At 42.7% G+C, this 26,467-nt stretch overlaps 1 protein-coding gene across 1 annotated transcript in view; it reads right to left on the bottom strand.

The window, feature by feature from the left end:
• The window catches only part of ddx31 (DEAD (Asp-Glu-Ala-Asp) box polypeptide 31), a 39,878-nt gene extending 13,836 nt beyond the window's left edge, over positions 1–26,042 (bottom strand). The window contains exons 1-11 of the mRNA XM_056284457.1: positions 25,863–26,042; positions 25,524–25,639; positions 23,604–23,762; positions 19,839–19,957; positions 15,290–15,365; positions 15,125–15,168; positions 14,809–14,879; positions 11,950–12,059; positions 10,347–10,388; positions 6,399–6,463; positions 6,148–6,267 (exon numbers count right to left, since the gene is read on the bottom strand). Of these exons, the coding sequence (XP_056140432.1) occupies positions 6,148–6,267; positions 6,399–6,463; positions 10,347–10,388; positions 11,950–12,059; positions 14,809–14,879; positions 15,125–15,168; positions 15,290–15,365; positions 19,839–19,957; positions 23,604–23,762; positions 25,524–25,625 (908 nt within the window). The 5' untranslated portion in view covers positions 25,626–25,639; positions 25,863–26,042. The remainder of the gene's footprint in view (positions 1–6,147; positions 6,268–6,398; positions 6,464–10,346; positions 10,389–11,949; positions 12,060–14,808; positions 14,880–15,124; positions 15,169–15,289; positions 15,366–19,838; positions 19,958–23,603; positions 23,763–25,523; positions 25,640–25,862) is intronic.
• Positions 26,043–26,467: the final 425 nt, after the last annotated feature.

Genomic DNA, 26,467 nt, shown 5'->3' with positions numbered 1-26,467 from the left:
TTCCATGCTCTGGTTTTTAGGACAGGTCAAATTAACATCACCCTGCCAGTCCAGGGAATCGAACAAACAACAACTTGCAGATACTGATTCACTTCTCTAAGCATAACACCAGCCGCTGCTGGTTGTTGTTATGGTTGTTTATATTATGGTTGTTGTTGTTGCCATGGTGGTTGTAGTTATGGTTGTCGTTGTTGCCATGGTGGTGGTTGTTATGGTTGTTTATATTATGGTTGTCATTGTTGCCATGGTGGTTGTTTGCTATGGTTGCTTATATTATGGTTGTCGTTGTTGCCATGGTGGTTGTTGTTACGGTCGTTTATATTATGGTTGTCGTTGTTGCCATGGTGGTTGTTGTTATGGTTGTTTATATTATGGTTGTTGTTGTTACGGTTGTTTATATTACGGTTTTCGTTGTTGTCATGTGGTTGTTGTTATGGTTGTCGTTGTTGCCATGGTGGTGGTTGATATGGTTGTTTATATTATGGTTGTCATTGTTGCCATGGTGGTTGTTACGGTTGTTTATATTATGGTTGTCGTTGTTGCCATGGTGGTTGTTGTTATGGTTGTTTATATTATGGTTGTTGCCATGGTGGTTGTTGTTCCGGTTTTTTATATTATGGTTGTCGTTGTTGCTATGGTGGTCGTTATTACGGTTGTCATTGTTGGCAAAGTGGTTGTTGTTATGGTTGTTTATATTATAGTTGTCGTTGTTGTCATGGTGGCTGGTATTACAGTTGTTTATATTATGGTTGTCGTTGTTGCCATTGTGGTTGTTGTTATGGTTGTTTATATTATGGTTGCCATTGTTGTTATTATTGTCAGAGTTGTTTTTGTTGTCATGTTTTTTGTTGTTGTTATGACTGTTTTTGTCATTATGGTTGTTTTTGTCATTCATGTCGTGTTTTGTTGTTGAGTCTTAAAAAATATGAGACAACATAAGGAACCTTTAGTGTCCATTTATTGCCCAACTCCCAACACCTGCGACTGGTTTCCCCAAGCCATACGCAAGTACGTCACATGATAAACAGGTCACCTCATGATGTATGACACATCTCTCCCGTCAAGCACACTGTTTACATTTTTTGTCTGTTAACATTCAGTTCCCTTTCTTTGGCTTTCTTGTTTATTACCAACTATTAAGTTTGCTAAATGAGCCTCAGACGTGCATTAATGTTTCTACCTGACCTCCTGATTTCTGTTTCAGTACGCTCATTAATTCCCTTTACAGGTGTTCTGTTCTGTTTCAGTATGCTCATCACTTCCCTTTACAGGTGTTCTGTTCTGTTTCAGTATGCTCATCACTTCCCTTTACAGGTGTTCTGTTCTGTTTCAGTATGCTCATTACTTCCCTTTACAGGTGTTCTGTTCTGTTTCAGTATGCTCATTACTTCCCTTTACAGGTGTTCTGTTCTGTTTCAGTATGCTCATCACTTCCCTTTACAGGTGTTCTGTTCTGTTTCAGTATGCTCATTACTTCCCTTTACAGGTGTTCTGTTCTGTTTCAGTATGCTCATCACTTCCCTTTACAGGGGTTCTGTTCTGTTTCAGTATGCTCACTACTTCCCTTTACAGGAGTTCTGTTCTGTTTCAGTATGCTCATCACTTCCCTTTACAGGTGTTCTGTTCTGTTTCAGTATGCTCACCACTTCCCTTTACAGGTGTTCCGTTCTGTTTCAGTATGCTCATCACTTCCCTTTACAGGTGTTCTGTTCTGTTTCAGTATGCTCACCACTTCCCTTTACAGGTGTTCTGTTCTGTTTCAGTATGCTCATCACTTCCCTTTACAGGTGTTCTGTTCTGTTTCAGTATGCTCATTACTTCCCTTTACAGGTGTTCTGTTCTGTTTCAGTATGCTCATCACTTCCCTTTACAGGAGTTCTGTTCTGTTTCAGTATGCTCATCACTTCCCTTTATAGGAGTTCTGTTCTGTTTCAGTATGCTCATTACTTCCCTTTACAGGAGTTCTGTTCTGTTTCAGTATGCTCATTACTTCCCTTTACAGGTGTTCTGTTCTGTTTCAGTATGCTCATTACTTCCCTTCACAAGAGTTCTGTTCTGTTTCAGTATGCTCATCACTTCCCTTTACAGGTGTTCTGTTCTGTTTCAGTATGCTCATTACTTCCCTTTACAGGTGTTCTGTTCTGTTTCAGTATGCTCATTACTTCCCTTTACAGGTGTTCTGTTCTGTTTCAGTATGCTCATCACTTCCCTTTACAGGTGTTCTGTTCTGTTTCAGTATGCTCATTACTTCCCTTTACAGGTGTTCTGTTCTGTTTCAGTATGCTCATCACTTCCCTTTACAGGGGTTCTGTTCTGTTTCAGTATGCTCACTACTTCCCTTTACAGGAGTTCTGTTCTGTTTCAGTATGCTCATCACTTCCCTTTACAGGTGTTCTGTTCTGTTTCAGTATGCTCACCACTTCCCTTTACAGGTGTTCCGTTCTGTTTCAGTATGCTCATCACTTCCCTTTACAGGTGTTCTGTTCTGTTTCAGTATGCTCACCACTTCCCTTTACAGGTGTTCTGTTCTGTTTCAGTATGCTCATCACTTCCCTTTACAGGTGTTCTGTTCTGTTTCAGTATGCTCATTACTTCCCTTTACAGGTGTTCTGTTCTGTTTCAGTATGCTCATCACTTCCCTTTACAGGAGTTCTGTTCTGTTTCAGTATGCTCATCACTTCCCTTTACAGGAGTTCTGTTCTGTTTCAGTATGCTCATTACTTCCCTTTACAGGAGTTCTGTTCTGTTTCAGTATGCTCATTACTTCCCTTTACAGGTGTTCTGTTCTGCTTCAGTATGCTCATTACTTCCCTTCACAAGAGTTCTGTTCTGTTTCAGTATGCTCATCACTTCCCTTTACAGGTGTTCTGTTTTGTTTCAGTATGCTCATCACTTCCCTTTACAGGTGTTCTGTTCTGTTTCAGTATGCTCACTACTTTCCTTTACAGGTGTTCTGTTCTGTTTCGGTATGCTCACTACTTCCCTTTATAGGTGTTCTGTTCTGTTTCGGTATGCTCACTACTTCCCTTTACAGGGGTTCTGTTCTGTTTCGGTATGCTCACTACTTCCCTTTACAGGTGTTCTGTTCTGTTTCGGTATGCTCATCACTTCCCTTTACAGGTGTTCTGTTCTGTTTCGGTATGCTCACTACTTCCCTTTACAGGTGTTCTGTTCTGTTTCAGTATGCTCACTACTTCCCTTTACAGGAGTTCTGTTCTGTTTCGGTATGCTCATCACTTCCCTTTACAGGTGTTCTGTTCTGTTTCGGTATGCTCACTACTTCCCTTTACAGGTGTTCTGTTCTGTTTCGGTATGCTCACTACTTCCCTTTACAGGTGTTCTGTTCTGTTTCGGTATGCTCACTACTTCCCTTTACAGGTGTTCTGTTCTGTTTCGGTATGCTCACTACTTCCCTTTACAGGTGTTCTGTTCTGTTTCAGTATGCTCACCACTTCCCTTTACAGGTGTTCTGTTCTGTTTCAGTATGCTCACTACTTCCCTTTACAGGTGTTCTGTTCTGTTTCAGTATGCTCACTACTTCCCTTTACAGGTGTTCTGTTCTGTTTCAGTATGCTCACCACTTCCCTTTACAGGTGTTCTGTTCTGTTTCAGTATGCTCATCACTTCCCTTTACAGGTGTTCTGTTCTGTTTCAGTATGCTCATCACTTCCCTTTACAGGTGTTCTGTTCTGTTTCAGTATGCTCATCACTTCCCTTTACAGGTGTTCTGTTCTGTTTCGGTATGCTCACTACTTTCCTTTACAGGTGTTCTGTTCTGTTTCGGTATGCTCACTACTTCCCTTTACAGGTGTTCTGTTCTGTTTCGGTATGCTCACTACTTCCCTTTACAGGGGTTCTGTTCTGTTTCGGTATGCTCACTACTTCCCTTTACAGGTGTTCTGTTCTGTTTTGGTATGCTCATCACTTCCCTTTACAGGTGTTCTGTTCTGTTTCGGTATGCTCACTACTTCCCTTTACAGGTGTTCTGTTCTGTTTCAGTATGCTCACTACTTCCCTTTACAGGAGTTCTGTTCTGTTTCAGTATGCTCATCACTTCCCTTTACAGGTGTTCTGTTCTGTTTCGGTATGCTCACTACTTCCCTTTACAGGTGTTCTGTTCTGTTTCGGTATGCTCACTACTTCCCTTTACAGGTGTTCTGTTCTGTTTCGGTATGCTCACTACTTCCCTTTACAGGTGTTCTGTTCTGTTTCGGTATGCTCACTACTTCCCTTTACAGGTGTTCTGTTCTGTTTCGGTATGCTCACTACTTCCCTTTACAGGTGTTCTGTTCTGTTTCAGTATGCTCACCACTTCCCTTTACAGGTGTTCTGTTCTGTTTCAGTATGCTCACCACTTCCCTTTACAGGTGTTCTGTTCTGTTTCAGTATGCTCACCACTTCCCTTTACAGGTGTTCTGTTCTGTTTCAGTATGCTCATCACTTCCCTTTACAGGTGTTCTGTTCTGTTTCAGTATGCTCATCACTTCCCTTTACAGGTGTTCTGTTCTGTTTCAGTATGCTCATCACTTCCCTTTACAGGTGTTCTGCTCTGTTTCAGTATGCTCATCACTTCCCTTTACAGGTGTTCTGTTCTGTTTCAGTATGCTCATCACTTCCCTTTACAGGTGTTCTGTTCTGTTTCATTATGCTCACTACTTCCCTTTACAGGTGTTCTGTTCTGTTTCAGTATGCTCACTACTTCCCTTTACAGGTGTTCTGTTCTGTTTCGGTATGCTCACTACTTCCCTTTACAGGGGTTCTGTTCTGTTTCGGTATGCTCACTACTTCCCTTTACAGGTGTTCTGTTCTGTTTCGGTATGCTCATCACTTCCCTTTACAGGTGTTCTGTTCTGTTTCGGTATGCTCACTACTTCCCTTTACAGGTGTTCTGTTCTGTTTCAGTATGCTCATCACTTCCCTTTACAGGTGTTCTGTTCTGTTTCGGTATGCTCACTACTTCCCTTTACAGGAGTTCTGTTCTGTTTCAGTATGCTCATCACTTCCCTTTACAGGTGTTCTCTTCTGTTTCAGTATGCTCACTACTTCCCTTTACAGGTTTTCTGTTCTGTTTCAGTATGCTCATCACTTCCCTTTACAGGAGTTCTGTTCTGTTTCAGTATGCTCATTAATTCTCTTTACAGGTGTTCTGTTCTGTTTCAGTATGCTCATCACTTCCCTTTACAGGAGTTCTGTTCTGTTTCAGTATGCTCACCACTTCCCTTTACAGGAGTTCTGTTCTGTTTCAGTATGCTCATTAATTCTCTTTACAGGTGTTCTGTTCTGTTTCAGTATGCTCACTACTTCCCTTTACAGGTGTTCTGTTCTGTTTCAGTATGCTCACTACTTCCCTTTACAGGGGTTCTGTTCTGTTTCAGTATGCTCACTACTTCCCTTTAAAGGGGTTCTGTTCTGTTTCGGTATGCTCACTACTTCCCTTTACAGGTGTTCTGTTCTGTTTCGGTATGCTCATCACTTCCCTTTACAGGTGTTCTGTTCTGTTTCGGTATGCTCACTACTTCCCTTTACAGGTGTTCTGTTCTGTTTCAGTATGCTCATCACTTCCCTTTACAGGTGTTCTGTTCTGTTTCGGTATGCTCACTACTTCCCTTTACAGGTGTTCTGTTCTGTTTCAGTATGCTCATCACTTCCCTTTACAGGAGTTCTGTTCTGTTTCAGTATGCTCATCACTTCCCTTTACAGGTGTTCTGTTCTGATTCGGTATGCTCACTACTTCCCTTTACAGGAGTTCTGTTCTGTTTCTGTATGCTCATCACTTCCCTTTACAAGAGTTCTGTTCTGTTTCAGTATGCTCATCACTTCCCTTTACAGGTGTTCTGTTCTGTTTCAGTATGCTCATCACTTCCCTTTACAGGTGTTTCAGATTTGTTGTCACGTTTTTTGTTGTTGTTACAACGGTTTTTGTCGTTATGATTGTTTTTGCCCTGTGATGGCCTGGTGGTGTGTCCAGGGTGTCTCCCCGCCTGCCACCCAATGACTGCTGGGATAGGCTCCAGCATCCCTGTGACACTGAGAGCAGGATAAGCGGTTCAGATAATGGATGGGTGGATGGATGGATGGATGGGTGGATGGATGGATGGGTGGATGGTTGTTTTTGTCATTGTGGCTGTTGTTGTTGTTGTTGTGTACCTGTCAGCTTCGTCTAGGATCAGCCAGCGGACGGCGCTGAAGGCGATGCTCAAAGTGTGTTTGATATGATCCACCAGACGTCCAGGTGTAGACACCAGAATATTAATACCCTTACGAAGCCTACAGACACACAGACAGAAAGACACACAGACAGGTGGAGGTAAAAGACAACATGGACATCCTTATGGGTATCAGGGTCATAGATGGGGACAGGAGGTTAAAAGAATTAGCAAGAGAGAGAGAAAGTCTACCTCGCTTTCTCTGCTTTCCTCTTCTCTCCTCCCATCAGTACTCCAGGAACAATCCAGGTAAAGGGCTGGCAGGGGGAGGGGGGAGAGAGACAGAGACAGAGAGAGAGCGAGAGCGAGAGAGAGAGCGAAAGAGAGGGAGGGGGAGAGAGATAGGGGGAGAGAGGGAGAAAGAGAGAGACAGAGAGAGGGAGAGAGAACGTCAGAGAGAGAGACAGACAAAGAGAGGGGGAGAGGGAGAGAGAGCAAAAGAGAAAGAGAGAGAGAGGGAGAGGGAGAGACAGAGACAGAGGGGGGAGATAGAGAGAGTGAAAGACAGTGAGAGAGAGTGAGAGAGAGCGACAGAGAGAGTGAGAGGGGGGAGAGAGAGAGACAGAGAGAGTGAGAGGGGGGAGAGAGAGAGCGAGAGAGAGTTATGCTATAGACTACAGAGCCCTCAGCAAGAATTCATCATATTTGTTCCCGTTACACCTCCAGATTTTAATATGTTGACATCATTTTAATCATTTGACTAACACAGCGATCACAACACCTTCATGAAAACAAATCTCTTTTGATGAGACTTCTTTCTTTTTTCTTTTTCTTCTATAAATGTATTTCTAGTTTCTCCTCTTAACCCAGTGGCATATGGCCGGAACTCTTGTGGAATAACTCCCCTGGCTCACGTTTCCACAGGAAGGAGATAGTCGTAACACCAGCTTCCTTCAAACTCATGTCGGCTGCTGTCGCTATTTTACACACTGAAGCCTCCTCGCATGGATTGCGTCACCTTCAGGCCACGAAGGAGGCGTAGGGAGAATGCTTTCAGTTGCAGGCGCCCGGGTGGGCCAGAGGGGTCGCTGGAGAACAACGAGTCCCCGAACACTGCACCGATCTACACCCACTATCCCTCGGGTAAGGGTGGGCTAATGGATGCCTTACCCCGTGGACGCTCTGGCCGTGACCAGTTACGGCGAGTCTGGGATACGAACCTTCCAGCCACGTGACGAGCGGACTGCAAGAACGGCGGTTTATTCCGCTCGGCCACCAGAGCGGCTGACTTATTTCTAACACGTGAAAGATGGGGTACTTGTTTCTAACAAATGAAAGATGGGGTACTTATTTCTAACTAATGAATGATGGGGTACTTGTTTCTAACTAATGAAAGATGGGGTACTTGTTTCTAACTAATGAATGATGGGGTACTTGTTTCTAACAAATGAATGATGGGGTACTTGTTTCTAACAAATGAATGATGGGGTACTTGTTTCTCACTAATGAAAGATGGGGTACTTGTTTCTAACAAATGAAAGATGGGGTGCTTGTTTCTAACAAATGAATGATGGGGTACTTATTTCTAACTAATGAAAGATGGGATGTTTGTTTCTAACAAATGAATGATGGGGTACTTATTTCTAACTAATGAAAGATGGGGTACTTGTTTCTAACAAATGAAAGATGGGGTACTTGTTTCTAACAAATGAATGATGGGGTACTTATTTCTAACTAATGAATGATGGGATGTTTGTTTCTAACAAATGAATGATGGGGTACTTATTTCTAACTAATGAAAGATGGAGTGCTTGTTTCTAACAAATGAATGAGGGGGTACTTATTTCTAACTAATGAAAGATGGGGTACTTGTTTCTAACAAATGAAAGATGGGGTACTTGTTTCTAACAAAAGAATGACGGGGTGCTTGTTTCTAACAAATGAAAGATGGGGTACTTATTTCTAACTAATGAAAGATGGGGTACTTGTTTCTAACAAAAGAATGACGGGGTGCTTGTTTCTAACAAATGAAAGATGGGGTACTTGTTTCTAACTAATGAAAGATGGGGTACTTGTTTCTAACTAATGAAAGATGGGGTACTTGTTTCTAACTAATGAAAGATGGGGTACTTATTTCTAACTAATGAAAGATGGGGTACTTGTTTCTAACAAAAGAATGATGGGGTGCTTGTTTCTAACAAATGAAAGATGGGGTACTTGTTTCTAACAAATGAAAGATGGGGTACTTGTTTCTAGCTAATGAAAGATGGGGTACTTGTTTCTAACAAATGAAAGATGGGGTACTTGTTTCTAACAAATGAATGATGGGGTACTTGTTTCTAACTAATGAAAGATGGGGTACTTGTTTCTAACTAATGAAAGATGGGGTACTTATTTCTAACAAATGAAAGATGGGGTACTTGTTTCTAACTAATGAAAGATGGGGTACTTGTTTCTAACTAATGAAAGATGGGGTACTTATTTCTAACAAATGAAAGATGGGGTACTTGTTTCTAACTAATGAATGATGGGGTACCTATTTCTAACTAATGAAAGATGGGGTACTTGTTTCTAACTAATGAAAGATGGGGTGCTTGTTTCTAACAAATGAATGATGGGGTACTTATTTCTAACTAATGAAAGATGGGGTGCTTGTTTCTAACAAATGAATGATGGGGTACTTATTTCTAACTAATGAAAGATGGGGTACTTGTTTCTAACAAATGAAAGATGGGGTACTTGTTTCTAACAAATGAATGATGGGGTACTTGTTTCTAACAAATGAATGATGGGGTACTTGTTTCTAACAAATGAAAGATGGGGTACTTGTTTCTAACAAAAGAATGATGGGGTGCTTGTTTCTAACAAATGAAAGATGGGGTACTTGTTTCTAACTAATGAAAGATGGGGTACTTGTTTCTAACTAATGAAAGATGGGGTACTTATTTCTAACTAATGAAAGATGGGGTACTTGTTTCTAACTAATGAAAGATGGGGTACTTGTTTCTAACTAATGAAAGATGGGGTACTTGTTTCTAACTAATGAAAGATGGGGTACTTATTTCTAACTAATGAAAGATGGGGTACTTATTTCTAACTAATGAAAGATGGGGTACTTGTTTCTAACTAATGAAAGATGGGGTACTTGTTTCTAACAAATGAATGATGGGGTACTTGTTTCTAACTAATGAAAGATGGGGTACTTATTTCTAACAAATGAAAGATGGGGTACTTATTTCTAACTAATGAAAGATGGGGTACTTGTTTCTAACAAATGAAAGATGGGGTACTTATTTCTAACAAATGAAAGATGGGGTACTTGTTTCTAACTAATGAAAGATGGGGTACTTGTTTCTAACAAATGAAAGATGGGGTACTTATTTCTAACTAATGAAAGATGGGGTACTTGTTTCTAACAAATAAAAGATGGGGCACTTATTCGGCAGCAGTTACAGCTGGGAGTCTGGGTGGATGAGCTTTGCAGTTTGATGTTAGATTTTGTTTTCACTCCTCGATACAAGTTTGTTCCAACTCGCCACACTGGATGGCGCCCTGCCCAGGTGGACAACCAGGCTCAGGTGCGCCACACACCTGCAGTGGCTTTTGGCTTTGCTGGGCTGTTAATAAGGACTGAGGCATGCTGCTTCCAATGAGCTGCTGCTCCACTCGCCAGCTCACATCAGACACCACTTTCCAAACCGGAGATTCTGAAGGCCACGCCCACTTCCCAAGCTGGAGATTCTGAAGGCCACGCCCATTTTCCAAACTGGAGATTCATAAGGCCACGCCCACTTCCACCGTGATTGAACATGCATGTTTAGGTGTGAAAATGGGTAGGGCTTCAAGAGGTGTATAAATTCTGTTTTGTTCAGCATTCACAAAACTGCTTCCATCAGTATGTTGACTGCTTACCGCTATCCATGAAAAACAGAGTACGCCTTCCACCTTAAGACCCCACGAAGACAGAAGAAGAAGATAAACGTCCGCCAAACCCTTCCATGTTGCATCTTTATTTTATCACAAACACATATGCAAAAAATAACAAAAGGCTCAGCGAAACCCTCAGTGTTAAATGTGTAGAAGTCAACTGTGTCCCTGCCGACTACCTCACAATCGTATTATTGTGGTTAATTTGAGTCAGTCGATAAAAGAACTGGTGATGACTACATCTTAGGCAGATGAAGAAGAATGAATCTCTACCTTTAAAAGCTTCTGGAAGGTCTGGAAAGTCTGCAGGGCCAGCTGAGAGAGAGAGACAGAGAGAGAGAGAACAAATCGGATGATTGAAAGGTGTCGGGGTGACAGATCTGTAATAGACAGGTATTGTAATGATATATACATAATGTGCATACTGCACCACAGTATGTGGATCGGACTCTACAGCCATCTGAAGACCCACAAGTACACAACCCAACAGAAGACAGTCACACTCGCTTTGCGTGACCGCCAATGATGATGATGATAGATAGACAGGTATGATAATGATAAGTGTAGATATACAGGTTTCATAATGACAGACAGATATCAAAATGACGGATAGATAGGTCTTGCTATATGTAGGGTAGACAGACGGGTATTGTGAGAGATGTAGGATAGACAGACAGGTGTCATAATGACAGATAGATAGGTCTTGCTGTATGTAGGGTAGACAGACGGGTATTGTGAGAGATGTAGGATAGATAGACAGGTGTTATAATGACAGATAGATAGGTCTTGCTACATGTAGGGTAGACAGACGGGTATTGTGAGAGATGTAGGATAGATAGACAGGTGTCATAATGACAGACAGATAGGTCTTGCTATATGTAGGGTAGACAGACGAGTACTGTGAGAGATGTAGGATAGACAGACAGGTGTTATAATGACAGATAGATAGGTCTTGCTATTTGTAGGGTAGACTTATGGGTACTGTGAGAGATGTAGGATAGACAGACAGGTGTTATAATGACAGATAGATAGGTCTTGCTATATGTAGGGTAGACAGACGAGTACTGTGAGAGATGTAGGATAGACAGACAGGTGTTATAATGACAGATAGATAGGTCTTGCTATTTGTAGGGTAGACTTATGGGTACTGTGAGAGATGTAGGATAGACAGACAGGTGTTATAATGACAGATAGATAGGTCTTGCTATATGTAGGGTAGACAGACGGGTATTGTGAGAGATGTAGGATAGACAGACAGGTGTCTGAATGACAGACAGGATCATTAAACAGGTAGTATAGGAGGGTTTCTGTGCAACGTCATCACAGAGATGTGTGCACAACTAGGGGGCAGAAAGCAGCTACAGCGCAGAGATTTTACCGAAGACAGAGCTCAGATACAGCACAGATGATACCCGCAACTGTTGTGCAATAAACTGCACAACCCGCCAGAAGGACGGGAGGGAAATGGTCAACATGTTCATTGTTGAGCCGCTTTGGCCCCCTGGCTGCACACGCACCCAGTAATGCTTGTAAACGGGAAGCCCGTCTAAATGACAGGCCTAGGGTAGATAGACAGGTAGTAGTAATATGATGGGTCTAGGGTAGATAGACAGGTAGTAGTAATAGGATGGGTCTAGTGTAGATAGACAGGTAGTAGTAACTGGATGGGTCTAGGGTAGATTGACAGGTAGTAGTAATATGACGGGTCTAGGGTTGATAGATAGGTAGTAGTAATATCACGGCTCTAGGGTAGATAGACAGGTAGTAGTAATAGGATGTGTCTAAGGTAGATGGACAGGTAGTAGTAACCGGATGGGTCTAGGGTAGATAGACAGGTAGTAGTAATATGACAGGTCTAGAGTAGATAGACAGGTACCTCTCTGGTAGGAACTATAACCAGAACCAGTGGTCCATCTGATCGTTGGATTTTGGGCTGGACGGCCTGAAGAAACTGAACCACTGGAATACCATAACACAGAGTCTTACCTGGCGAGACAGACAGACAGACAGACAGATGAGGATAACAACACAGAGTCTTAACTGGAGAGACAGACAGACAGGTGAGGATAACAACACAGAGTCTTAACTGCAGAGACAGACAGACAGACAGGTGAGGATAATAAACTCTGAGTCCACTGTCATCAAAGAGGACATTCTTTGTCACTGCACAGTGAATCACACACAAGACACATCAGGAAGAGTCACTACACAGTACACCTCAACACAGTAAGACTTAACACAGTGCACCTGAACACAGTAAGACTTAACACAGTGCACCTGAACACGGTAAGACTTAACACAGTACACCTCAACACAGTAAGACTTAACACAGTGCACCTGAACACGGTAAAACTTAACACAGTACACCTCAACACAGTAAGACTTAACACAGTGCACCTCAACACGGTAAAACTTAACACAGTAGACCTCAACACAGTAAGACTTAACAGTGCACCTCAACATGGTAAAACTTAACACAGTACACCTCAACACAGTACACCCCAACACAGCAAGACTTAACACACAGTACACCTCAACACAATAAAACTTAACACAGTACACCTCAACACAGTAAGACTTAACACACAGTACACCTCAACACGGTACACCTCAACACAATAAAACTTAACACCGTACACCTCAACACAGTAAGACTTAACACACAGTACACTTCAACACAGTACACCTCAACAAAATAAAACTTAACACAGTACACCTCAACACAGTAAGACTTAACACACAGTACACCTCAACACAGTACACCTTAACACAGTACACCTCAACACAATTAAACTTAACACAGTCCACCTCAACACAGTAAAATTTAACACACAGTACACCTCAACATACATCAGCACAGAAATGGGGAGTGAAGTATACACACAGTCAGTACGTTTACATGCACAGTTTAGTCGAGCTATGGTTATAGCTCGATAAGTTAATTAGTCCGACTACTGACTTGGTCCCAGTATACACGCGCGGGAGGGAAATCGATTTACTGAGGGAGTCATGTGGGCTCCGCTACGATAGGTGGCGATATGCACCCTTTCGGCTTGTTTGTTTGTGCCATTACCGGTTGACCTATTACGTCACACACGCAGAGCACAACAATCGTCGTAGTGAACTAGGAAGTTAGCAACCCCTCCGAAGAAGACGAAGAAGAAGCGGTTCAGCTCTTTCAACTGAGTAAGCGTATACTCCGTCTCTTCATCCGTCCAAGAATGAGCTCTCGATGTTTTGGCCATGTTTGCAGTTACCGGCTTCCTCTTCTTGTGTCCCCCTCTTCTTCTGTTTACGCTATTCGACTTCCGGGTCAGACTTGGCGCGCGGAAAGTTAGCGCGTGCGCAGATCGCCTCGACCAGCTCCAGTCCGACTAAGGTGTACACATGCAGAAGTAAATCCAGTTCCAGTGGCGTCATCTGGGTGTGTTAGTCCCACTATTACAACTTCGATTTCAGTCGAGCTAACGTGTTTTTTAAGCAATATATTTATTGAGTTTTGTTTGCAAATTACACCAAAACAAGTAATGGCACAGTACAGCAAACATTTTCAATAATAATTTCTTTCACAGACTGATTAGAGGGTGTGGTTTTTTCAGTTGCTTTTACGCATATAAACAATCAGATAGAGTTGGTCTACTCCCCCAGAGCTTGTTCTTGCTGAAGCAAGTTACCAACATTAGTATTATGTCTTAAGAAGTACAGAAACAATCCCCAGATTTGATCAAAAACACTTTGTTTACATCTAACAATATACATTATCTTTTCCATTGACATGTTTGAAGCCATTTCTTTAACCCACATACCAATTCTTGGTCCATCAACACTTTTCCAATTAAGAGCAATTACACGTTTTGCTTGTAATATACACATATCTATAAATCTGAACTCATTGCTATGTAGATGTGGGATGGTAGGATATAAACCAAGAATAAAAAGCTTTGGACTCAATGGTAATTTCTTTGACAAAATTTGACCAATCATATCAACAACATCTTGCCAGAAGGTTTTCACTTCCACACATTCCCATATACAGTGAAACAGCGCCCCCCTTGCCTCACTACACTTAATACAGGTATCAGGAATATTGTCATTAAACTTGTGCAATTTAACAGGAGGTATATATGTACGCATCAGCCATTTATACTGTAGAAGCTTTAGGTTGCTGCTAACTGTCTGTCTCTGGGCCTCTTTACATGCCTCACTCCATTCTTCTAAAGATATTTCCTCCTCTATATCTCCCTCGCATAATCTCAGTTTTGTCTCTGATGATTCATCAGATCCAGATACAAATAAGTCATACATAGTTGAAATTAAACCTTTATCATAACAGTGTTTTGTGACTGCAACTTCTAATATAGAAATGGTAGGAATGTCTAATGAATGGCTTTGACAGGATGATATAAAACTCCTTAGCTGAAGATATTTGAGAAAATGATTCCTTGGAATGTCATACTTGGTAGATATTTCCTCAAAGGACATGAATACTTCATCCTCCTCCCTGTCGAGCTAACATGTTGACATGCATTTTAAAAGTCCGGTTTCAGTCGGACTAGCGCAATAACTCGATGTTTTAAGTGTCATGTAAACGTACTGAGTGGTCTGTGATGTCAGTGGACAGTAAAAATGATGTCAGTGGAAAGTAAAGCTGACGTCATTTGACAGTAAAAATCAATACAAATGTTTTTCTGTGGTTCTGGAAGTGAGGAGGTGTGTTGTGACTGTATGGTCTCACCAGATCCAGTCTGAGATCGAACCACTGCATCTCGTCCTGATAGCAGAATTGGGATGGTCTGTTTCTGGACACTAGAGACCCCCCCCCCCCCCACACACACACACACACAGACAAACAGTAGCATACCGAGTGAGACACAATAAAACACACTCTGAACAGTGAACAGTGTGTATGTCACAGCTAACACACACAGGTATCTGTTAGCCTTGCTGCTAGGATACATCTATTTAGTGATAAACACATTACAGAGCTGCCAGTACAAGGAGTCTTACACACATTGGTCGTGAGAGGGTTTGGGGTCAAGGGTCAGACTCACCTGGTCATGGTGGTCACATTCAGAACCTTGTTCAGCGTTGCCACCTGGTGGACATCAACAACCAATCAGCACTCAGAATACTCAGCAGCCCACCATCCACAGTAAAGCTTGTGTGTGTGTGTGTGTGTGTGTGTGTGTGTGTGTGTGTGTGTGTGTGTGTCTGACCAGGTGAGGGTGGAGGTCGAGTTCAGCGAAAGAGTCACTTGTGAAAATCTTCTCGTTTATGGGGGAGACAGCAGACCTAGAGTCAGGGAGAAATACAGGGAGAAAGAACTTCAGACACACCGCCTGTCTCCCTCTCAGGATTGGTCAATAGTATGTACAGCCCTGTTGCCATGGTAACTGTAAACGTCAAAATAACAACAGTGAGACAGTTGGTTAAATTGACCGTTTGCAAAATGTTCCAAGTCTCCCCGTTACCGTTGTTTTGTCCAAATAACTTTTCAGATAAGCTCCAATACCCTGTACCACAAATGCCACCTGTACTTGTCTTACTGACTACACATCTGGTGCTCTGACCTCAGTAATTATAACATGCTTAGTTAAGACATAAATAAATATTAACATTCCTGCCAACCTTCATCTGCTACAGTTTGCGTATCAGTCCAATAGATGTGTGGAAGAAGCTGTGTCATCTGCATATTGTGTTAAAACACCTTGGAGGAAAAAAAACCCTATGTCAGAATGTTGTTTATTGACTACAGCTCTGCATTTAATACCATTGTACCTCCTTCTAAACTGGTGTTAAAGCTTAGGGACCTTGGTCTTTGTAGTTCCATCTGCAAGTGGTTATATGACTTTCTGAGAGGCAGAATTCAGACAGTGAGAGCAGGTACCAGCTACACATCTACCATAGTTCTCCACACAGGTACCAGCTACTCATCTACCATAGTTCTCCACACAGATACCAGCTGCTCATCTACCATAGTTCTCTACAAAGGTACCAGCTACTCATCTACCACAGTTCTCCATAGAGGTACCAGCTGCTCATCAACCATAGTTCTCCACACAGGTACCAGCTACACATCTACCATAGTTCTCCACACAGGTACCAGCTACACATCTACCATAGTTCTCCACACAGGTACCAGCTGCTAATCTACCATAGTTCTCCACACAGGTACCAGCTGCTCATCTACCATAGTTCTCCACACAGGTACCAGCTACACATCTGCCATAGTTCTCCACACAGGTACCAGCTACTCATCTGCCATAGTTCTCCACACAGGTACCAGCTACACATCTACCATAGTTCTCCACACAGGTACCAGCTACACATCTACCATAGTTCTCCACACAGATACCAGCTACACATCTACCATAGTTCTCCACACAGGTACCAGCTACTCATCTACCATAGTTCTCCACACAGGTACCAGCTACTCATCTACCACAGTTCTCCATAGAGGTACCAGCTGCTCATCTACCACAGTTCTCCACACAGGTACCAGCTACTCATCTACCACAGTTCTCCACACAGGTACCAGCTACTCATCTACCATAGTTCTCCACACAGGTACCAGCTACTCATCTACCATAGTTCTCCACACAGGTACCAGCTACTCATCTACCACAGTTCTCCACACAGGTACCAGCTACTCATCTACCATAGTTCTCCACACGGGTACCAGCTGCTCATCTACCATAGTTCTCCACACAGGTACCAGCTACACATCTACCATAGTTTTCCACACAGGTACCAGCTACTCATCTACCATAGTTCTCCACACAGATACCAGCTGCTCATCTACCATAGTTCTCCACACAGGTACCAGCTACTCATCTACCACAGTTCTCCATAGAGGTACCAGCTGCTCATCTACCATAGTTCTCCACACAGATACCAGCTGCTCATCTACCATAGTTCTCCACACAGGTACCAGCTACTCATCTACCACAGTTCTCCATAGAGGTACCAGTTACACATCTACCATAGTTCTCCACACAGGTACCAGCTGCTCATCTACCATAGTTCTCCACACAGGTACCAGCTACACATCTACCATAGTTCTCCACACAGATACCAGCTACACATCTACCATAGTTCTCCACACAGGTACCAGCTACTCATCTACCATAGTTCTCCACACAGGTACCAGCTACTCATCTACCACAGTTCTCCACACAGGTACCAGCTGCTCATCTACCACAGTTCTCCACACAGGTACTAGCTGCTCATCTACCATAGTTCTCCACACAGGTACCAGCTGCTCATCTACCATAGTTCTCCAGACAGGTACCAGCTACTCATCTACCATAGTTCTCCACACAGGTACCAGCTGCTCATCTACCATAGTTCTCCACACAGGTACCAGCTGCTCATCTACCATAGTTCTCCATAGAGGTACCAGCTGCTCATCTACCACAGTTCTCCACACAGGTACCAGCTACCCATCTACCACAGTTCTCCACACAGGTACCAGCTACTCATCTACCACAGTTCTCCACACAGGTACCAGCTGCTCATCTACCATAGTTCTCCACACAGGTACCAGCTACTCATCTACCATAGTTCTCCACAGAGGTACCAGCTGCTCATCTACCACAGTTCTCCACACAGGTACCAGCTACTCATCTACCACAGTTCTCCACACAGGTACCAGCTACTCATCTACCACAGTTCTCCACATAGGTACCAGCTACTCATCTACCACAGTTCTCCACACAGGTACCAGCTACACATCTACCATAGTTCTCCACACAGGTACCAGCTACTCATCTACCATAGTTCTCCACACAGGTACCAGCTACTCATCTACCATAGTTCTCCACACAGGTACCAGCTACTCATCTACCATAGTTCTCCACACAGGTACCAGCTGCTCATCTACCATAGTTCTCCACACAGGTACCAGCTGCTCATCTACCATAGTTCTCCACAAAGGTACCAGCTACTCATCTACCATAGTTCTCCACACAGGTACCAGCTACTCATCTACCACAGTTCTCCACACAGGTACCAGCTACTCATCTACCATAGTTCTCCACACAGGTACCAGGGGCTCATCTACCATAGTTCTCCACACAGGTACCAGCTACTCATCTACCATAGTTCTCCACAGAGGAGCACGGCAGGGTTGTTGTCTTAGTCCCTTACTGTACAGTCTGTTCACACATGACTGTGTCACCAGATATAACAGCATAGTGACATTTGCAGATGACACTAGAGTGATTGGACTGATAAATGACAACAATGAAGATGCCTATAGGAAGGAGGTGAGGGACCTATCCATACGGTGTCAAGATAACAACCTCTCCCTAAATGTTGAGAAAACAAAGGAGATAATTGTTGATTTTAGGAAGTCCAAAACAGTTCAGACAGCAGTTTACATCAACAGTGTCCAAGTTGAAATTGTAAAGAACTTCAGATTTTTAGGTGTTCAGACCTCAGACTCCTGGTCTCCACTCAAGAAGGTACAACAGAGACTATACTTTCAGAGATGTCTTAAAAAATTCAAAATGTCCACAAAAACCCTGATCAGTTTCTATCAGACTACCATAGCGAGCATCCTTACAGGAAGCATACTGGTGTGGTTTGGCAACCTGACTAAACAGGACCACAAATAACAGAGAAGGATAGTAAAAGCGGCTTCAGACATCATAGGAACAGCCCTGTCACAGCTTCAGGACATGTACACAGCCCGTTGCAGAAGGAAGGTACTAAGTATGATGGAGGACACCATCCACCCAGCACATGGTGTGATCTCCTGCTTCCCTCACGACAATGCTTACAGAGCATCACAGCTCCGACCAGCTGCCTCAAAAAGTTTTTACCACCAGTCAGAGTAATGAACAATAGGCTCCTTACATAACATTCATTGATTCACTATTTTGTTGGATTTCCGATTCTAATTTATTGTTTTTGTTATTATCTATTATTTCCTATAGTTCCTATAGTTTTAAGGGCCGAGAGAGCCAGGGCATATGCATCTCAGTGCATTTGTAGGTACATGGTACTTTTTATATGTATATGATAATGAAGTGAAACTTGAACAACACCATGACTGGTTAGTTGAAACTTTAGCATCATCACAGTCAACAGTGTGTTATGGAGCTGGACTGCAGTTTGGGTTATGGACATCACAGTAAGAGCTTCTAACAAATGTCTGAGGAAATAACAGTTGTAGGATTTTTTTCAGTCGTTTATCATGCGACACTATGGAGGGGAAAAGGCATGAGTATTATAATTAAATGTTTGATTTATTTCACCATTCTTTTGGTCTTGACAGATAAAACATGTAAGCCTATCTGATATGTGAGTCAGTGGCGAGCGGGTTTTAGAAAGCTGATGAACAGCGGCGCAACATGTCCCAGCTTCTTCAATCCTTACAAGTTGGAAATCGTGGCGTTTTTAAATTCTTTTTACATCGGCATCTTTAGTTTATCCTGGAGTCACTCAGGATAGCATTTCCCTGGTAGGAGCTATCAATTCACCTCCTCTCTCTCCTTCAGCTCTCTACTCATCTATCGTTCTCTGTCCTACTTCCATCAGAGCTGCTCTCTGTGGAGCTCAGTGAGGTGTATGATGTCACAGGAAGTAGACACAGATGCTGAGCACTCATTGGTGGATCTCTGTATCAACCATTATTTTGCAAACAGTCACTTGCTCATCCACATGATGTCATCACCATGGCAACAGAACACTAGTTTCCATGACAGCATGCTGACAGCGTCTGGATTGGTTTTCTGTGGGAAAGAAGGTAGTGGAAGAAACCTGTGGATCTCTGGGATGTCGGGGTTGTGTTTGAACAGAGAGGAAGTCTTAAAGGAGGCCCCCCCAACTCCTCCTCTGCCCCTCTCCTTTCCAAGGTTCTGGGCGGGTGGAGCAAAAACCTGGAACAGAGATTAATCTAATTTTAGACAGAAAAAGAGACAGACAGACAGGTATGTAGATGGACAGACAGACACAGAGAGACAGAACATGCACAAATGTAGAACATGTACACAGATGTAGAACATGTACACAGATGTAGAATGTGTACAGATGTGGAATATGCACAGAGGTGGAACATGCACAGATGTAGAACATGTACAGATGAGGAAAATGTGCAGATGGAACATGTACAGATGTAGACAATGGGCTAATGTAGAACATGTACAGATGTAGAACATGTAGAGCATGTACAAATGTGGAACATGTACAGATGTAAAGCAGGTGCAGATTTAGAACATGTGCAGATGTAGAACATGTACAGATGTAAACTTGTACAGATGTGGAACGTGTACAGATGTAAAGCAGGTGCAGATTTAGAACATGTGCAGATGTAGAACATGTACAAATGTAGAACATGTGCAGATGCAGAACATGTACAAATGTAGAAAATGTGCAGATTTTAAACATGTACAGATATGAACATGTGCAGATGTGGAACATGTACAAATGTAGAACATGTTAAGATGTAAAACATGTGCAGGTGTAGAACATGCACAGAGGTGGAACATGCACAGATGTAGAACATGTGCAGATGTGGATATGTACCGATGTAGAGAATATACAGATGTGGAACTAGAACAGATGTAGAACATGTATAATGTAGAACATGTGCAGATGTAAACATGTACAGAGGCAGAACTTGTAAAGATGTGGAATATGTACAAATGTAGAACATGTCCAGATGTGGAACATGTACAAATGTAGACCATGTGCAGATGTAGAGCATGTACAGATGTGGAATATGTGTAGATGTGAACATGTGCAGATGTAGAACATGTACAGCTGTAGAACATGTGCACATATCGATATGTACAGATGTAGAGCATGTACGGATGTAGAGAATATACAGATGTGGAACTAGTATAGATGTAGAACATGTGCAGATGTAAACATGCACAGATGTAGAACCTGTGCAGATGTAGAACATGTACAGCTGTAGAACATGTGCACATATCGATATGTACAGATGTAGAGCATGTACGGATGTAGAGAATATACAGATGTGGAACTAGTATAGATGTAGAACATGTGCAGATGTAAACATGCACAGATGTAGAACCTGTGCAGATGTAGAACATGTACAGATGTGAACATGTAAAGATGTGGAACATGTACAAATGTAGAACATGTGCAGATGTGGAACATGTACAAATGTAGAGCATGTACGGATGTGGAATATGTGCGGATGTGAACATGTGCAGATGTAGAACATGTACAGATGTTGAACATGTGTAGATGCGGAACATGTAAAATGTAGTACATGTGCAGATGTAGAACATGTACAGATGTGGAACATGTACAAATGTAGAACATGTGCAGATGTGTAACATGTACAGATGTGGAACATGTAGAAATGTAGAACGTGTGCAGATGTGAACATGTACAGATGTGTAACATGTACAAATGTAGAGCGTGAGCAGATGTAGAACATGTACAGATGTGGAACAATTGCAGATGTAGAGAACATGTTTAGATGTAGAACGTGTACAGATGTAAACATATGCGGATTTGGAACATGTACAGATGTAGAACCTGTGCAGATGTAGAACCTGTGCACATGTAGAACATGTACAGATGTGAACATGTACAGATCTAGAACATGTACAAATGTAGAACATGTGCAGAAGTGGAACATATGCAGATGTAAATGTACAGATGTAGAACATGTTCAGGTTTAAAACATGTACAGATGTAGAACATGTACAAATGTAGAACGTGCGTAGATGTAGAAAATGTACAGATGTGGAACATGTACAAATGTAGACCATGTGCAGATGTAGAACATGTGCAGGTGTGGATATGTACAGATGTAGAGCATGTACAGGCGTATATAATATACAGATGTGGAACTAGTACAGATGTAGAACATGTACGTATATATTGTAGAACATGTGCAGATGTAAACATGTACAGATGTAGAACATTTAAAGATGTGAACATGTAAAGATGTGGAACACGTACAAATGTAGAAGATGTGAAGATGTAGAAGATGCGCAGATGTAGAAGATGTACAGATGTAGAACATGTACAGATGTGGAACGTACAAATGTAGACCGTGTGCAGATGGAGACCATGTGCAGATGTAGAGCATGTAAAGATGTGAAATATGTGCAGATGTGAACATGTAGAACATGTGCAGATGTAGAACATGTGCAGGTGTGGATATGTACAGATGTAGAGCATGTACAGGTGTATATAATATACAGATGTGGAACTAGTACAGATGTAGAACATGTACGTATAATGTAGAGCATGTGCAAATGTAAACATGTACAGATGTAGAACCTGTGCAGATGTAGAACATGTAAAGATGTGAACATGTAAAGATGTGGAACATGTACAAATGTAGAAGATGTGCAGATGTAGAAGATGTGCAGATGTAGAAGATGTACAGATGTACAGATGTGGAACGTACAAATGTAGACCGTGTGCAGATGTAGACCATGTGCAGATGTAGAGCATGTACAGATGTGAAATATGTGCAGATGTGAACATGTGCAGATGTAGAACATGTACAGATGTGGGACATGTGCAGATGTGGAACATGTACAGATGTGAAGATGTGCAGATGTAGAACATGTACAGATGTAGAACATGTACAGGTGTGGAACATGTAGAAATGTAGAACGTGTGCAGATATAGAACATGTACAGATGTGGAAAATGTGCAGATGTGGAACATGTACAAATGTAGAACATGTGCAGATGTAGAACATGTAGAAATGTAGAACGTGTGCAGATGTAGAACATGTACAGATGTAGAACATGTGCAGATGTAGAACATATACAGATGTGAACATGTGCAGATGTGGAACATGTACAAATGTAGAACGTGCAGATGTAGAACATGTACAGATGTAGAAAATGTACAAATGTAGAACGTGCGCAGATGTAGAACATGTACAGATGTGGAACATGTGCAGATGTAGAGAACATGTTTAGATGTGAACATGTACAGATGTGAACATTTATAAATGTGAATATGTGCAGATGTAGAATATGTACAGATGTTAACATATGCAGATGTGGAACATGTGCAGATGTTAACATGTGGAACATGTACAGATGTAGAACCTGTGCAGATGTAGAACATCTACAGCTCTAGAACATGTGCCGATCTAGAGCATGTACAGATGTAGAACATGTACAGATGCAGAACATGTACAGATGTGAACATGTACAGATGTAAAGATGTATAGATGTAGAATATGTACAGATGTTAACATATGCAGACGTGGAACATGTACAGATGTAGAACCTGTGCAGATGTAGAACATGTACAGATGTGAACATATGCAGATGTGGAACATGTACAGATGTAGAAAATGTACAGATGTGGAAAATGTGCCGATCTAGAGCATGTACAGATGTGAACATATGCAGATGTGGAACATGTACAGATGTGGAAAATGTGCAGATGTGAACATGTGCAGATGTAGAACATGTACAGATGTAGAACATGTGCAGATGTAGAACATTGCAGACCTGTTTAGAGGTCATATAAGGACATGGTGATAATATGATATATGAGGAAGTGTTTACTGACTGCTGTGGGAGGAGGTGGGTCTCCTCCACTGAGGCTCTGCTGCTCCTCCTGACTCCTAATGGAATCTGCTGACTGCTCCAACCTCCTCTGCTTGGAGGAGACGCCATTAAACGCTTCCACAGAGGTGGACAAGCTCCTCTTCTTTGCCTTCTGTCTCTTCTGGAAAGTAAGACACATAAGAGGAATTCTTCAAATAAAAAGCAGTCTTTCTTACCAGAAACCCATCCAGAGACAGTGTGTTCACAGCAAAAACTGGGCTACAACTTTGATTTTTATAAGATTAAAGCAATAATTTGATTATAGCAACTGCCGTGTAAACACTTTAATCCAACTATCCTAATCACATTAAGGTTTAAATGGACTCAAACATAATGTGATTAACAGCTGGATTTCTCCCCAATTAGTTAATTTACTGTGATCTGTATTCACTTTAATCAGAGTTCTATCAGAGTTCTATCAGAGAATTACAACGAGACAGCATTTTTTTTCGGGGGGGATTTCCCCCCCCCTTTTTTTTCTCCTCAACTGTACCTGGCCAACTACCCCATTCTTCCCTGCAACACGCCCTCTGCTGATCCGGGGAGGGCTGCAGACTACCACATGTCTCCTCCAATACATGTGGAATCACCAGCCGCTTCTTTTCACCTGACAGTGAGGAGTTTCACCAGCGGGATGTAGCGCCTGGGAGGATCACACTATTTCCCCCAGTTCCCCCTCCCCTCCAAACAGGCACCTCGACCGACCAGAGGAGGCGCTAGTGCAGCGACCAGGACACCTACCCACATCCAGCTTCCCACCCACAGACACGGCCAATTGTGTCTGTAGGGACGCCCGACCAAGCCGGAGGTAACACGGGGATTCGAACCGGCGATCCCCGTGTTGGTATGCAACGGAATAGACCGCTACACTACCTGGATGCCAATGGGACGGCATTAAAGAGACATTTCTGAAACCACATTCATGTTCAATAAAATGAAGGCGCTTCATATTCCTGAGTATGGGGGAGGAGACAGAAACAGCCATCTTCTGAAGCCTCCAACAGTGTTGAAAGCGAGGTCGCGTGCAAAACAGCTCCTGTTTCATAAATGCACAATCCAACATGTTTTGTAAACTCGACTATCGAGACTGCATGAACTAAACACACGTGGACACCTGACTCACACCACCACCTTCACTCACTCATTCTCCTTCATCAGATTATTGAGCACATGTTAAGATGGTGAGAGTCTCTCTGCCAAACGCCCGCCTGGTCCGACTCCAGACACCGAACCCCCATCTGAAGATCATGACTCGTGAGTGCATGAGATATTATGAAGACCGGTCTTTGGTACCAACACCACAGGACGTCCCGGTGATGTGATGAAACCCATCAACGACACAGACCCGCTCTCAGCCGCTGCAGCGTGTTTGCAGCTCATCTGCAATAAGACAGCACCAGGAGCTCGCTCCCACTACCGTGAACCAGATCAGCTGCTCAGGTCTGATGTGGCGTTTACCAAGACTAGACCAGGTCTTAGTCTTCAAGATGGACTCCAGTCCATGTGTCGATGGTCTCGGTTTCATCGTCACAGCGTAATAACTTGGATTTGACTCATACACTGCCAGCGAGGACTCGTGATCATTTTTAAAGAACTGCCAAGTACGAGACTTGAGTTGTCTTCTTCAGGTCTGAAATGACTATGAAGCGTCCCTGGAGAGCCACCTGGGGTGCTCGTCTTCAGGATCATTCACCGTGTCTGAGGCTCTCTGGAAACTGTCACTGCCGGGCAGAGGGGAAAAGTCTAAAGGCTCTTTCATTAACAGGACTCACACTGTTCTGGGGTCAGTCTTTACACAAGCTCTGGCCCCACTGGTCTTCAGCTGGACTCCACAACTTGAAGACTCGGACTGGATTTAGACTGAACAGCTTCAAAGTCATACCTGGACCCATTTGGCCTGCTGTCTGGTGGACTTCTTCTTGGATGGCGTGGAGACGTCAGTGGTGATGTTGAGACACAGCTGGTCCCCCGGTGATGACGTCATCACTACTGGCGGTCCTGACCACACACACACACACACACACACACACACACACACACACACACACACACACACACACACACACACACACTCGTCAGCAGACAGAACGTGACAGTGTATTTCGTCAGTAAACAGTAACACAAACACAGAAAGCCTCTCACATGTCAGCATGCAATGAGTGAAAGCAGATACACAAACAGAAGCAAAAGCGTGTCGACTGAACAGCTTCCCTCTCTGTACCTTCGCACGTTGACTGACCCCTGCGATGACGACACGCAGCACCAACAACCTGTCTCGCCTGCACGCCTGTCCGCTGTCTGCTGTCTGTCGTCTGTTGTCTCGCCTGCACGCCTGTCTGTCGCGCTTCTGTCCGTTTCACGCTCTTCCCGTAAACTTTACCCACTGTTCTTCCATGCTGAGGCGCGTGGGGCACTTCCGTGTACGTCACCAAAAACCCCGCCTCCTTTCAACGTAACATCACGACATGACGTACTGCCAAAATCTATGCGCACACATGCGCTGCGCCATAACGCAACATTAAAATCACATGACCTGCTGTGGGTTTTCTCCAAATCGGATCAGTTTCATTTGGACTTTTATCTAAGGTTTATCTTTTATAGTTTTGATAAGGCTTAATGTTTTACTAAGGTTTATCTTTTATAGTTTTTATAAGGGTTGATATTTTACTAAGGTTTATCTTTTATAGTTTTTATAAGACTTGATGTTTTACTAAGGTTTATCTTTTATAGTTTTTATAAGGGTTGATGTTTTACTAAGGTTTAACTTTTATAGTTTTTATTAGGGTTGATGTTTTACTAAGGTTTATCTCTTATAGTTTTTATAAG

This window comes from Lampris incognitus, chromosome 1, assembly GCF_029633865.1.
Source record: "Lampris incognitus isolate fLamInc1 chromosome 1, fLamInc1.hap2, whole genome shotgun sequence".
In the NCBI taxonomy this organism is placed as follows: Eukaryota; Metazoa; Chordata; class Actinopteri; order Lampriformes; family Lampridae; genus Lampris; species Lampris incognitus.
This window is presented reverse-complemented; position numbering and strand designations above follow the sequence as displayed.